Here is a 15,470-nt window from a genome sequence, read left to right as displayed (position 1 = left end):
GAAATTTTATACATGAAACAGGTACTGCTGGTTTTTTTCTTAGTAAATCCATTTTACCTCCATAAAGCTGTTATTATTTTAAAGGCAGATGAAAGGGATCCCGAGCATCCCAAGGGCTCGACTCCCTGGCTGAGTGGGAGGACAGAGCTGAGGTGGGAGGTCAGGGAGGGGCGGGATGCACGGGGACGTCGGGTGGCGGCTGGACCCGCCCGTTGGGGCTCTGTGGATACACAATGTGCCGAACTTAGTACTCCTGTCCTCGGCTGTGGACTTTGCTGCAATGCGTGGGCAAAGGGAAAAGAAACTCCCACTCAGGGCAGGATTTGGGGCCAGAAGGTGGTGGGGCGGGGTGAAGTGTGGTGTCGAAACACCTGCTTGGTCAGCCACGGCTGCTTAGACGTCCTTCCTAGACTGGGAAATGGAACTAAGAGTTGCCAAGGGCTCTTACAATGTTCTGCTGCAAAGAAGAGAGTCTCATTCCACGGCAGGTAGCTTTTAGCTAATGGAGATCTGTTTCAGGGGTCCGTGTAGCCTGGTAGCAGGAGAGCCCTCGAAGGGAAAACGGGACTCTCCCCTATGTGTGTTCGGAAGGCAAAAGAAACACTTTTCAATAAAATAAATGAATGCGCTGATTTTGACCTTTTTAGACTCCATGGCGAAATCCAGATGGAGGCCAAAAAAAAAAAAAAAATCTCATTTCATCTAGCCGTTCTTATATTAATTTATAAAGCAAAATACCAAGATTAATTCTCATTCAAATCTGCACCCACCTAAGGTTCTTGAAAATGAAATTCCATTAACAATTCTCTTTCATTTTTACTTTCAAGAATTTTCAGTACGCAGGGACTCTGGTTCTAGTGATTTCGCCCTGGCGATCAGCGGGGATTCTGTAAGCGTTCTGAAAACTTTTATTTTTTTTTCTCCTCCCATTTCAGGATACGATGCAGCAGTATCTTACAAAGTTTGTTTTTTAGAATCTCTTAACATTACGGAAGCATGTATCTGAGATAATATTCACATTTGTAAGTGAGTTTGAAGTCTGATTCCAGTGAGTGATTTAAAGTACTCACCCTGAGTAACTGGATCGTTGAGCATGTTTGTGGGTGATATGCACACCCCCACCAGCATTTGTCAGCAAGCTGGAGACGGCTTGTGACTACAACCGCCCGACAGTATGATTGGAAGAGGAATTACATACTGCTTATATACTCGTTTTCTAATAAATCCTGACTTTTTGAGGCTCCTTCAGAAGGAAAGGAAGTCAGACAGACACCATGAATCTCAAGACACTAATGACAGTCACTTAGGACTCTAGCAAAAAACCAAAACCAAAAAAACCCAGAAATCAAAGTCCTTGGTTTGGTGCTGAAATTTAAAATGAGAGGACAGGAAAACTAACAAAGAGAATATTAGGTAGATGGCATCTCTTCCCCTATAACTAAGGAAAGTGGGTTTTACTTGGTCTGTTGGTAAATTCAGTCAGGGCTGTCAAGTACAGTTGGGCAGGCTTTGCACTGCACAAGGGCTCCACATTCAGACTGCAGATATAGTAAATTTTCTGGTAGAAGGAAGTCGAGTGCCTTACGGAAGGGCACCTCTTTCTAATACGCATAAAGACACTGCTTGGGCCAGTGGTCTGGACCTTCCCTCAGGACATTGTGAATTGCAAAGAAGAAGCACACAGATATTTTCAGAGCTGCCTCCTAAGACAGAGAAGACCGGTTTCTAAATCCAGCCTCTCCTCTTTACTTTTCAATTTCATTATCAAAGGGCATGTTGATTCATGTAGTGTGTAAGTAGGAAGCTTGATTATTTTGTTCACGCCTTAAACTCGAAGTCCAGAACGCTCACCTGCCACATCATGGACAGCCAGGGAATGCTTGTTCGGTGAACAAATAAACTGATAGGTCATCTTGTACCTGAAGCCACTCCCCCAGTCAGCTTGACATCTGCCCTCCACTGTTTCCCCATCACCTCGGGAATGTAAGTCATTAATCACGAATGTTGGGGCAGGGAAGGTAACTCGAAGGAGGGAACAACGAGTCCACCATGAATAGGATTCTAGGCGGAAAGTTAGCAAGTGAGTGAATCACGTCCCTGCTCACAGTTGACTCACACATTCGTAAAGAACTGTCTGGTCGGAGGACTAGGTTTCTGGGTGAGACTCTGAGACACAGCACCACCCTCCCCCTCCCCCAGAAGACCCCTGCTCAGCCCTGCTCCCCACCCCGGGGGTTCTCACACATGTCGGTCTCAGAGCTGGTCCTGAATTCCTGCCCTTTATTGCTGTTTGAAGCCACCACATCTTGGGTAAGTTGTCAAACAGCACTAGCTAGCTCCTGTGGTATGATTACGAAAGGGTCTCGGGGACCCCCAGGGGTTTCCATGTCCCCTCTGAGAACTACAGCCCGACGGTGTGTGGAATTTAAGGAGATGCATTCCACGTACACCTGAGCGCGGGCGGGGCGCTGACAGGAGGACAAGGCCGGACGCCAAGGAGGCCGCCCTCGTCCCCTCAGCGCCTCACTTGTGCCCTTGCCCGAGGAGCAAAATGTGCTGGCCGCTTCCCTCGGGCTCTCTCGGAGCCCAGAGTTCGCCCTACTCTGTTGTCTGCTCGTTTCCATAGTCTCGGGTCTTATGCTCGCCCAGGAATGAAGGACGCAGTTCCAGCAGGTGTGTCGGGACAGAATATTCATGAACTTGGAGTAGGTTCTTAAAAAGAACATTAATAAAGTCTGTACGGATCAACAAACAATGGGAATTTGCTCCTGCGTAGTAAACAAGGCATTTTACTATGAATGTGGGGCAGAAGCTAATTAATTAATGCTAGTGTTACTACTGCTATCATAAATAATAATGACCGATACTGACGCAGCATTTCCTACGCACCAGGCACTCTCCTAAGGGCTTTGTTCATGTTTGTGGATTTTTTTTTTTTAAAGTAGGCTCCATGCCCAGTACTTTCCTCCTGCCCCCTCTAATTCTTTGTGGTTCCTTTTGGACCCGGCCTCCTTCTGGGGTACAGCCGGCCTCCTTCTGGCCATGTCTGGCCAGTCGTAATCAATGTGGTTGTCTCAGGAATAGGGTGTCCACAGAAGCTAGACACGGGGTAAAGCCTCAGACTTTTGCTGGAACTCCTGGAGAAAAGGCAGACTTTCTCCTAAGAATGCCAAATTGCTTGGGTGCGAGCCTGGATCTTCCTTTGGGAAACCCTCCCTGAGAGAGAAGTCTGCAGACAGAAAACCGGAGCTGGGCAAGAGAGACAGATGGCTGGAAGCGTGGATTGAGCACCTGGATCCGACCGTGCCTGAAACCATGTGGACAATCTAATTACCTCTCCCTTTGGCGTTTAGCCAGTTGAGTTTGGTTCTTGCCACCTGCTCCAAAATTGTGCAGATAAAACACAAGGAATTAAAAGATCCCCCATCATGCTTTTTTTTTTTTTTACTTTAACATATCAGATCATAGACAATATGAAAAAAAAATGTAGCCATGCCATTGGCAGGTCCCACAGGCATGACACTGAAGAGTGGACAGATGAATAATGATAAGAGACTGACTCACAGCAGGGCTGGGGCAGAACCTGGACCGACACTGACATTTCCCACTTAGCCGCCCCATGACCATCACTATGTCGCAACCCTGTCCTCGAACGTGGTGCTTGGCTATGTGCGGCTATTTCCATCAGTTAATTAAAATTAGGTGAAGTTAAAAATTAAATTCCTCTGTCACTCTAGCCAATTTTAAGTGCTCGATGACCTCATGTAGCTAGTGACATACTCAACAGTGCAGACGTGGAACGTTGTTACAAAGCTAACAGCTGCTTTAGACGCTTTAGACAGGAAGGCTCCTTCCCAGACCACAGCAGAAACGACACAACACTGAGGAACACAGAGAAGCTACACACATTATTATAACTTATTGGTTCGATGTGGCTATCTGTTGACCATCCACCAGGAGCTGAGCCCCACTCTAGAAGCTCGGGGACACAGCAAGATGAGCCAGAGGGGTGATGGATGGTGGACAGGTCAACAGACACACACACAACATCACGTCTGGTAGCGATGGGGGCTGCAAGCGGAAAGCCACGCAGGGAAAAGAGGGTGGTCTGCAAGAGGGCCTCATGGAGGAGGTGGCTTTGAGCAGAGAGCTGGCTGGAGCAAGGGAACATGTCAGCACCAAGGGCAGCCGTTCTTGACCCTGGATGTGCACCTGGATCCCCTACGGAGTGTTGAAACAGGGACCTGACCCTCATGATGCTGGTGTCATTAACTTGGGGGTGGGTGTGGCCAGAAGGCTCCCCCTCCCCCACTGCACCCCTAGCCCAGGGGATCTAACGGGTGGTCCAGACACCACATCCTGATCCAGGGTAGGGGACTCCAAGTGCGCTGGCAGCATCCGTGTCACCCGGAGCTGCTTAGCGGCTGGTGCAGATCCTTGGGCCCCACCCCCAGCCCACTGAGCCCGAGACCCCGTGTTTGCTCCAGGGGGTGCTGACCACACTCTGGGTGCGAGCCACCCACTGTCCTCTCTTAGTCCACACCTGGCTTTTGAGTTCGAACAATTATTAACAAAAGCTGAACAAAGGACCCTGTGTGGCACGCGAACTCTATTGTCGTCCGAGAAATGAACGGATAACTCTGTCAAACGGGGCCAAACACACACAATATTTGTAAGGGAGATCCGGATGGCACCACTCAATCCATTACGTCCACACAGACACACGGTCTCTGTTCTTTCCCCCCAAATATTTCCTTTCCCCTCCTGTGTGACAATTACTTACAGCGAGTGCAAATTCATTCCCAGATCGATGCTCTAACATGTTTCCCACGCTGCTGTCATTAGGGGGCCGCAGAGCACAGGCTGGCGCTTACTTCACGTTGGCCTCGGCGTCACGAATCACGCCCCAGACAGCGAGAACAACGCACCTGCCTTTCGGCTGGATACACTTGAGCCACAGGTGTTTACGGGCGGCTTCCGCGACCAAGTGATGGAGAGGACGACAGTCCTTCACCTCAAGAGGCTTATACTCTTGGATGCGGAAGACAGACATGGGCGTACATTAACTCACTGGCAGCCCCTTACTAAGCACCTACTGTGTACCAGGCCCAGGCGTAGACGGTACTGATGGAGTGACCCCTGCTCTCATGGCACTGACATCCCAGCAGGGAAAACCAGACAATGAACATATAAATAAATACACAATTTCCATCATGTTGTGAAGGAAAATCAAGGTGGTCAGGGCATAGAGGGACTGAGCTGTGACTTTAGGTAAGGTGACTGAAGTCAGCCAGGGAAGATTTAAGTGGGGACCTGCCCAGTGTGAGGAAAAACGCAGTATGGAATCTGGCGAGAGGTTCCAGGCACCAGAAATAGTCCGTGCAAAGGCCCTGGGGCTGCGGTGCTCAGGACGGGGAGGCAGAGCTCATTTGCTCAGAAAGTAGCCGTGGGCTGGACGTTGAGGGCCACTGAAGTCCTGGTGAGGCCCATGGCACGGACCAGGATCCTGCACTCCCTGGATGTGGAGGCCTGACTCCCTGGCTGCTGGGCACTGGGACTGGGACAGAAGCCCAGCCGTGCAGCGGGAATGTGTCTAAACCATCTGAGGTTAGAGGCATGGGAACAGGAGAACCGGGCACACAGAAGCCTTCCAGAGTGAACGTCCAGGATAATGTCCAGGAAGCCAGCACACAGGGATGGCGTTTTACACCTGTGCTGTCCTTTGCCGTTTCCCCAGCCGGGCACTCAGCGGGCCTGCGGTGAATAGAGAGTGGTCCAAGGTCAGGGGCTCAGGCCACAGTGAAGTGGATGTGACTCTCAGCAGCCACACAGCCCACATTCCGGGGGGCCGGAGGGCGATGGAGGCAGGCAGTAAGTAAGAACGTGAGAAGGAGAGTCAGGTAAAGCTAAAACAGTAATTTTATCAGATGTGGTGGACCGGAGACGCGGAGCCTCCATTACACGGGTCCCAGCAGGCAGCTGCCGATGCGTCCGGGGCAGGAGGGTCTGAGGACCCCTCATGCAGTGAGTGAGCTTTGCGCTGAGTCTGGAGTGGCGAGAAGGAGCCTTTAAGGAGGGGACCCAGCGAGGACAAAGATGCCCCGTGGGGCGGGCGCAGCAGCCCTAAAACTGTCTACGTGCGATGGGTGCCGAGGAAGGACAGGTTGTGCTGGAGTTTCTCTTCTCCCCCTGGGCTGGGCGATGTGGGGGCCGGGGCTTCCCTTCCACCCTGGGCTGGGTGTAAAGGGCTGAGGGTCCCCCTTTCCCAGCAGGGTGTGATGGAGGCACTGGGTGAAGCTTTACCTCTCTATGGCCCCAATTTTTAGCCCATTTTGGGTCACAGACAGCTCTCACTGGCTGGTGAGGTCGAAGAAGCCCTTCTCAGCATAAAGAGTTTAAATGGATACAGTAACAGGCTTACAGAAGAAACGAATTTCAGATCTGGTAATCCGCGTCCTTCTGCATTACTACACGAAGTAATTAGATCTAGTGTCGAGTGTAAAAATGAGCATAATTTCAAATTAGCGAAGAGTATGAATGGGACTTCAAGATATCTTTGTCAGCTGTCCTTTGATGAAAACCCGGAGAGCTGGCTCAGGGGCGGCTGCCGCAGCCTGTGGGCCTGAGGTCTGCGTTCCCTGGGAGGGACACTGAGTTTCGGACACAGGTTTGGGATTGAAGGTGCAGCTGTCCCCAGGCAGTTTCCTCCACCTGCCTGAAGCTCTCTGTGGGTCCCTAGGGGACTGAGGCCCCTGCACGGACCCTGGGTCTTCTCTGTAGGGTCCCCTCCCCCCAGGCTTGATTTTCTCACACTCCAACCCAAGGGCAGGGGCTCAGTCCTCAGGGAAGAGCAGCCGGTGGGCCGGTGGCTGCACTCTCCCAGGAGTGTGGGGTCCGGTTTGCAGGGGCAGCAGACCCGCTTCTCTGAGTGTGCTCCCCCTGCCCCTGCCTCCAGTCGAGATGATTCTAACTGGCCGGTGGGTGAACATATCTGTAGTAACCGCCAGGTGTTTATTGTAAGGTGAAAGAAGCACAGACAGGTCAAGTCACTCGTCCAGGGTCACACAGCCACTCAGAAGAGGTGCTAGGATTATATATATATATATATATATATATAGCCAATATAGTTGGCTCTCGATTCCTATTCTATGCTGAACTCAGAGAAAATACTGAAGGAATGGTAGATTCTCTGAGGCTGGGCATGGTGGAAAGGGAGAGGCTGGTGTGCAGAGGGCATGCAGACAGCCAGCGCTGTGGGCTGGGCTTCTGTCCTGCTGACCTCGGGCGTGGAGCCGAGCCGCCCCACCAGGCCTTCTGCTAATGTTCATGGGAGGATGTTGGATGATTTTGCTTGTCTTTTTTTCCCCTCATTTCTTTCTTGCTTCCCCACCTCTATGTCTTTTCCCCAATAAAGTCATAAAATCTTTTTTAAAGGATTTATTCATTTTAGAGAGGGAGGGAGAGCGTGAGCAGGGTAAGGAGCAGAGGGAGAGAGAAATCTTGAGCAGACACCGCACTGAGCATGGAGCCCGACACAGGGCTTGATCTCATGACCGGAGATCATGACCAGAGCCGAAATCGAGAGTCGGACCCTTACCCGACTGGGCCACCCAGGCGCCCCTGATTACATGATCTATAACATTAGGACACACGTTTTACTTTCTGAGTAAGTAAAATAATGGGAGGGGCGCCTAGGTGACCCAGTCGGTGAAGCGTCTGCCTTCAGCTCAGGTCATGATCCCGGGGTCCTGGGATGGAGCCTTGTGTTGGGCTCCCTGCTCAGCGGGGAGTCTGCTTCTCCCTCTCCCTCTGCCTCTCCCTGTTGGGGCGCTCTCTCTCTCTCTGTGTCAAATAAATAAATAAAATCTTAAAAAAAAAAGTAAAATATCAGGAGGTCTAAACTTGGGCGAGCCTTGACAATCCCTCCACCCCACCCCGTGCTTTCCTGCTGGGGAAACCCCGCCGAGCGACTGGCGGTGTTAATGTGAACACTGGCACTGGCCGCTCCCATCGTCTGGGCATTTCCTTTGTGGCAGGTGGTGGGTAAGGGATCATTCATCGGAGAATTAAATGGTAACCCTGAAAACGTTCCTACCAAGTCAAAACAACTTCAGATGAGTCACCAACTTGCTTTTTAGACAGAGACCCATGCCAGTCAGCTGGAGGAAGGGGTATTTCTAAATTGAATTCCATAGGAAATCTCCAGCTGTGACAAGAAAATACTTATTCTGCCCATATAGTTATTTTTCAACACAGCAAACATTTTTCAATTGCCCGAGAGCATTGAAGCCATCCTTAAAACACTCTCGGGGGAGTCACACTATATAATTTCCAAGTAGGGAAAGGAGCATGAATATCAGGGTAGGATGTTTCCGGGAAACAATGAAACATTATTTTTCCATTGTCTCTTTAAAAATAATATTCTCCAATCCCCGTCAAAGTAGATGTCTCTCAGTTCTTTGAAATGCCTGCTGTTGCCTTCCCAAACCCGGACGATATTGCCAACGCGCTTCCCCACGGACCCTCAAGCAGAGTGAAGCCATTCATCACTGGCAGATTGACAAGCGGGCCCAAGAGCATCTCGGCAATGCCCCCCGCCTGCTGAGGCCTGTTTCGTCCCCGCGTCGGGTTCTGCGAACCTAGCAGGGAAAGGGTGCCGAAGAGCTCCCACAGGATGCTGTCGGATAGAACAATCCAACCTCAGGGTCCAGAGACCCCGACAGACCCCATAAATGCACCTTCAGTGTTAATTATGAAGAGATGATGAACGTGGTCAGGGCCCTTCCTCACTGTGTCTGCTTCTGAGGACGATCGTGCTGTGTTCCCTGGAAAGAACTAGAAGGGAAAACGGAGCCTGCATCCCTCGGGGTCCTGGCTGGACACAGGAGGCCCCCTCAAAGGGCTGGGACAGAGGATGGGTAATGAAGGGCTCCCGACAGAGCCGTGGGCAGGAGCAAAGGAAGTAGCCAGGGATGGTGTCGCTGGGAGCTCTTAGCCCCAGCTCCAGGGGCAGGGGAAGGCAGCCAGTTCCTGGGGCCCAGAGGGAGGAGAACCATGGAAAACAGGGTCCCCCGCAGGACAGGAGCTGGAGGCAGAGAAGACCATGCCTCTGACCAACTTGCAGCAAGATAGGGAGGGACGAGGGTGTCAACATAACTTTTCGGGGTCATAATTCAACCCACAACAGGAGCCTCTGTCTCTCTCTGCTCTGTCCAATCACCCCGGTGCCTCCCGCTGGCTTGACCCCACCAGAAGCCTGAGGGCCAGGGAGGCTGGGGGCTACAGTCCACAGAGGCCAGCCCCCCAGGGCCCAGAGCCAGGCAGAGCGGGAGCGCCAACGGCTGCCATCTCCCCCCGGCCATCCTCTCTTGCTGCACGCTCGGCCCGGGGCTCCCGGCATTTCCCCAACCTTAATGAATCTCCGTGGCGCCCCGGAGAGGTGAGGATTAAGATCATCATTCTGTAGATGTGAGAGCAAGTAGCAATCTCTCCTTTAAACAGCCCTGGCGACATCCACTTTATTTTAAATTTGATTTTATGCAGAGAGATGTGGACACGTTCTAGGAATTTTGAAAGCTTTATATAAAGAGAAAAAAACCCCAAGTTCCCACCACGTTTCTGGGGTCAAGGAAAATGATTTCATCTTAAGTTTGCAAAGGCAAAAAAGAGCAATTGTTTGAAACTCTTCCATATTCGGGGTAAATCTCGCCACCCCCCAGGAAACTCAATCTGGGACTCAGTCAGTCAGTCCTGGGGCAAAGGGCCTCTTCCTACACCTGCCCAAATGAGGGGGTTCCTGCTTACTCCAGACTATGCATTCAATTTGGTTTTTTATTTTTAAATAAATGCTAGGGAGAATCATGGAGGCACTAGAAGAACTACAAACACTTACGCTCCACTCCTTTGCCCTGTTACCTGTCTTCCCAGCAGCGCCTTACTGTTACCTGGTCCTGTCCTGTGAGCTATCTACCTGTCTGCTGTCTGCCAGCCCCCCCAGAGTGTCAGCACCCCTGGAGTGTAGGTACCCCCACAGTCGGCACCCCCAGAGTCTCTGCACCCCCAGAGTGTCAGCACCCCCAGAACATCAGCCCTTCTGACAGTGTGAGCTCCCCAGAGCATTAGCACCCCCACAGTGTCAGCACCCCTAGAGTATAGGTACCCCCACAGTCGGCACCCCCAGAGTCTCTGCACCCCCAGAATGTTGGCACCTGGAGAAGCAGACTGCCGCTGCTTCCCTGGGCCAGACCACAGCGAGCATCCACAGTGGCCCGCACATCGTGAAGGTGGGGCGTGAACTTGAACAGATTCTGCTGCCCCTTTATTCTCAAAAAGAGGCCACGACCCTTGTCCCCTCACCAGCTTACAGAAACCGCCACCAGAATCTGTGTATGGCTTCTGCTCATGGGGTCTCAACTTGTGACGTGAACCCTCTGTCCTTAGGCCAAAGAACTGAATCTCAAAACCTCGGCCACCCGATGCTCGCTCATACATCATCTGTGCTGCCTGGGGCCTGACCTGGGCTGCCCTCCGGGCTCTCATGCACACCCTTCCCCAGGTCCATTCCCCACCCTGCCTGACCAGGGCTTAATGCAGGCAGTGCAGGCAGAGGCAGGGCGGGGACTGGAGGGAGGGAGTGCGGCAGAACTGAGACCTGGGGCTTTCTTGCCTCCAAGCAAAGAAGGGGCCCTTGCCAGGGAAGCGGGAAAGGGGGTGAGCGAATGTTGGCTTTGCGGGTCAGTGCTCTCCACACAAAGTCATGCCAAGGGACTGCGTGGCTCAGAGACTCCTGCCTCAGTGGCTCACTTTGCAGGAGAGCTGGGAGCCTCCCCCATCCCATCTCATCTACTCCCCGGAGCTGGAGCCAGCAGCCGAGTGGGACCCAAGGCCACTGGTGAGTCACTGGATTCCCAGCTTTCTCGCCTGGATTGAGGAAGGTGTTTGAGAAGGCCTCATTTGAAGGTGAGAACTTCCCCAGTGAGCATATTTCCCATCTAGCAATCCTCTATTTGACCTTTCTGATGTTTGTATTTCTTTAGAATGAGCAACCATCGGGAGGAATTACTTCATTTTTTCCAAGACCTGACCACTGGACTCACCAGCCGCTAACAGGTGAACATACAGATTTGCTTCTCGTTTACTTTTTTTTTTTTTTTTTTAAAGCTTCTCATCTCCTAGTCAAGCTTCAGTTCAATTTGCTAGTTGCTTCCAATAAAACTTGATGTTTTGGCTGCTTAAAATTGTACTAAAGCTCATTCTAGAAAAGAAAAACCCAAGCCTTTCAAAATGCTAAAACTGAGAATAGAGCTTGCTCCAAACTGCCACACTTGCTGGCTACCTGTCCTCACAGTTCCAGACTTTCCACACTGCTCTGCACAGTGACGGTCAAGCAGTACCTTGCGGGGGGAGAGGGGGAGTATGCAAACTGAGGACATCACCAAGCACCCGGATACAGCCCCGCGGTCTCTGCCCTGCAGCCACAGGAGCCCATCAAAGATTGTTCGGACGAAGCCAGCTCGAGTTCACTTATAGTTACTTGCAAACAAATGGATTCTGGGCATGACATAACTAGTCATTCCATTTAACCTTAAAAGCATAAAAACACAATAACCACACTAATCACATCTTGCTTAGAAAAGGGCTTTCTTGGGGCCCCTTGAAAAGTATGGCAAAATAGTGTCTCCTATCCTTACCATGATTTCGCTTTTCACGGTATCTGAAAGCCTTATCTTTTTAAACGAAGTAGGACAGGAGCTAAACACTTATCCCTAGAAGTGACGCTGATGTTCCAGGTCACAGGTCTGCGAACTTTCTCCTTGAAGGCCAGATGGAAAGTATTTTAGGGTTTGTCAGCCAAGAGGCAACACTGAGCCTATTAAGAAACTCCTTATATAACCACTTCCAACGCAGCTACTTGGAAATACAAAAACCCTTCCCAGCTTGCACGGCAGACAAAAACAGACACGGGCCATAGATTGTGGACGCTTCTTCCTGGACGTGTAAAGTTGAGAGGACTCATTCTCCAACCGCGAGGTAGTAGCAGCTCCCGGCGCTAGATGATACCTTCTGTGGTGAGGCTGTGCTGTTCGCGTCTGTCCGCCCCTCTCCGTCGCCGGAAGCCAGAGTTTCCCATCATGCACCACGCCCCCCGGGCTCCGTCAATCAGAGCATCACGGCCTTCGGCCTCGGCGCTTGGCTTCAGGTTGGTCACGTGACCCGAGCCGAGCCAATCAGCTCTCATCAGAGCCGGTCCCAGGAGATTGGCCTGAGTGTTGGCCGCAAGGCTTTGGCTCTTGTCCTGCTGGACGCGATGCTATGACAATGTCAGCACAGCACTGCCCGAGGCCACCCTGGGGACAAGCATCATGCACAGCGACTCCAGCCAGGCGGAACACGCAGATGAACACAGGAGGGGAACCACCTTCCGTGACGACCGCGTTTGCTCCAGCCGCACCGACATAACTCAGGACCTTTAAAGACACCCCGCTCAGAGCTCCGGGGGGAGAGTCTGCGTGTGAGAAAAATCTCCGGGTGATCTCAACACGCATTAGCTTGAGGGCACTTCTCTAGACGTTTTAGTGCCCTGAACCCCATGCAAGTCGGGCTGGGGGGCGGTCTGTGTAGCTGGAAGAGCTGGGACTGATCCGTGTCCTGGACTCCTCCGTGTAAGTCAGCCAAGTGGCACTCTGGCTCACAGCTCTTATCAAGGCAGGCTGATATCAGCAGTAGGAGGGCAATGGTGTTTTAAGTCCCGGAGACAGCTTGGCCGCTTCTGTCTCCCACTTGGGCTGCTCCGTGGAACCACCCACGGGTGTCTGCTTCCCACCCCCAGGGATCCTCACTGAATTTGTCAGGGCGGGGGCCCAACAGTAATTTCTAAAGCCTCCTGGTGGATTCACAGGGGCAACCAGGGCTGAGCCATCACTCTTTCTGCTCTTCCGTGGTAGTGATTGGTATGCGCTTCCCAGAAAGCGCCGTCAGTGCCCACGTCAGGTGTGGTGACCACTCCACACCTGCCCCAGCCGCTCACTCTTCCTGTGGCGGGAGAAAGTGGCCACGGACCATGCAGAGCTGGGAGGGTGAGGCTGCGTGCCCCTAAAACTTGACTTAGAGAAACAAGCAGAGGCTGAGTGTGGTCCTGGGGTTGGACTGTGCAGATTCCTGTCAATGGAGTAACTTCGTTATTTGCATAAAAGGCATTTCAACTTCTTGCATGCCAGGTATCAGGAGGGGCTGTGTGTCCGTTTGCTGCCCGGTGTCCGTTCTCATGTTTTCTAGCAAAACAATCCTGAAAGCTCTCTGCTCTCAAACTCGCGTGGTTTGTGCCACTGACTCATTTCTTGGTTTGGGTTTTCCCAGAAGGGTTCCATTGCAAGTGGTTTATTGCAAGGTGTGGGCAACATCGGTCGGGGAGTGGGGAAGTGAGACAAGCCACGGGGGACCACAGCCAGCATTACAGGCAAGGGACCGTGGGCGGTGACGGCAGCCTAGTTGCACAGGGGCGGGTGGAGGCACCAGTGTGGAGCTCTTGCCTCAGAGTCAACCCCCAGGCGGGCCCAGGGAGCTGGACTCCGTGTCTGCCCGCTCCCGGGAGCTGTGCTGCAGAGAGCTTCCTGGATGGGGTAGGCTAACCCCTCGGTGTTTTTGTCCTGCTGCACAGGTGGGCAGGCGGCTTTGGATGCCAGACAGACCTCTCAGGCGAGGCGAGGCGAGGCGAGGACAGGGCGGGAGATCCACAGCATCTGTCCCAACCCGTGCAAACTCTGGGGGTGTAAGGCCCCTGCCACGGGGACTGCTTCGGGGAGACAGCGTGACCCCAGAGGCGTCATCGTGGCAGCGAAGCCTTTGTCGGGGTTTCTGGAAATGAGCCAGGTGCTCTTCCTGGGCTCGAGGCTTGAACCGCTTGGCAGGAGTTTCAGCTGCCAGGCTGCCGTCGTGAGTAGACGCAGGGGGAAACCAAGAGGCAGAAAGAAAACCAGTCCTGGAGACGAGCGGGGTCCTGATCAGGTGGACGTGGGAGGCTGGATCCTGGACTCGGAGTCACACGAGCCAGCAGATTCTGGCTGTGCTGAAGCCAACTGGGTGGCATTTTGTCACACGGAACCCAAAAAAATCCTAACTGATATATTTCCCAGCTTGCTGTCAGTGAAGCTTGCTTACTCCAAAGCTGAACCAAAATTAGTTTTACAATTTCCATGCCAGGCTCCACGTGAGGGAGGGTGAATTCTGGCAAAGACAGTTGTAGCTGAACACCAAAGGACCCTGCACGCACTTCTGAAACGCCGTCCCCTTGGTCTCCTGGCAGGCGTCTCCGTGGAGTGGGACTGAGCACGGCAGGTGCAGGTGAGCAACCACAGAGCAAGATTGCCGTGTGGCTTCTCACCATTATCTCTTCCTTGCTCGTTCCCAGTGGCCACGGGAGCCAGAAGTCACGGCATGGGTTTGTGCGTACTGTAGCCGTGCCGTGGTCCACGTGGGTCAAAGCCGTGTCGACGCGCCACGCAGTGAGCACAGACCGTGGTGTTCACCCAGCCCTTCCCCCGCACCCTCTGGAGATCTGACAGAGCCACAGGACTCCTTAGGACCACAGCGTGGGTGTGCAAGAGTCACATGTAATTTCCAGGCCATTGCTTGGAAAAGCATGTGACTCTCCAACCATCCTTTCCTCTGTCATGGAGACCATGAAGGGCATGTATTCCTGATGTCAGAGCTGCAAGACAGTGAAGGGCCCATCCGTCAAGGCCCCCGAGACCCTGCACGGAGCAGAGCCCCTGCCATTGCATCACTGAGGTTGTGTCGAGCCTCTCAACCCCCAGGGTTGTTCGCTGGCTCTGACAACTATATAAAGTGGCCTCAAGCCTCCTTCTAAAAGGGAACAGAAGGTCAAACAGGACTGGCATAACTAGAGGAGAAGGAAGTCCCTAACAACCTGGGATGCCGTTACAGCCAGCATCGTGAGGGAAGCAGGAGGGTAACCGAGGTTGACAAATGCTACAGCGACTCCCCGAGCTGGAGGGGGAGCCCGGCGCCCCCGAGGCACTGGCAGCAGGCGTCCGGGGACAGAAGGAAGCCCACAGGGGCGCCATCGGGCCCATGGGCCCACGGGGTCTTACCGTGGCGAGGGGCACGATGCCAGCCAGGTCCTTCTGGCTGATGAAGATCTCGGACACGGCGGGGTCTGTGGTCGCCCTCCGCGGGTACTCGACCTGCCAGGCGATGGGCTGCGTCCCCGACAGGCTGCTGAAGCTGGCAATTTCGAAGTTCATCTGCACGACCTCGCTGAACAAGCTGCTGCTTCTGGAGAAGGAGCAAAGGAGAGTCACTTTGAGTGGACCTTGGTCCGTGGAAGGGCCCTTCTCCCCCTCCCCCGCCACAGCTGTACCTAGAGTCTAAGGCAAAAGCCAACAGCTTTGGGGGGCAGCACCTCCACGTTAGGGAGGCGGAGAGCTGGGACGGAGCAACACCCACAGGGG

At 52.9% G+C, this 15,470-nt stretch overlaps 1 protein-coding gene across 1 annotated transcript in view; it reads right to left on the bottom strand.

Moving 5' to 3' along the window:
- The window catches only part of TMEM132C (transmembrane protein 132C), a 195,361-nt gene that overhangs the window by 49,128 nt on the left and 130,763 nt on the right, over positions 1–15,470 (bottom strand). Inside the window, exon 4 of the mRNA XM_026514565.4 lies at positions 15,111–15,294. Coding sequence (XP_026370350.3) covers positions 15,111–15,294 — 184 coding nt within the window. The remainder of the gene's footprint in view (positions 1–15,110; positions 15,295–15,470) is intronic.

This window comes from Ursus arctos, unplaced genomic scaffold (assembly GCF_023065955.2).
Source record: "Ursus arctos isolate Adak ecotype North America unplaced genomic scaffold, UrsArc2.0 scaffold_34, whole genome shotgun sequence".
NCBI classification, from domain to species: Eukaryota; Metazoa; Chordata; class Mammalia; order Carnivora; family Ursidae; genus Ursus; species Ursus arctos.
The sequence above is the reverse complement of the archived record's forward strand: the minus strand, read 5'-3'. Positions and strand labels throughout refer to the sequence as shown.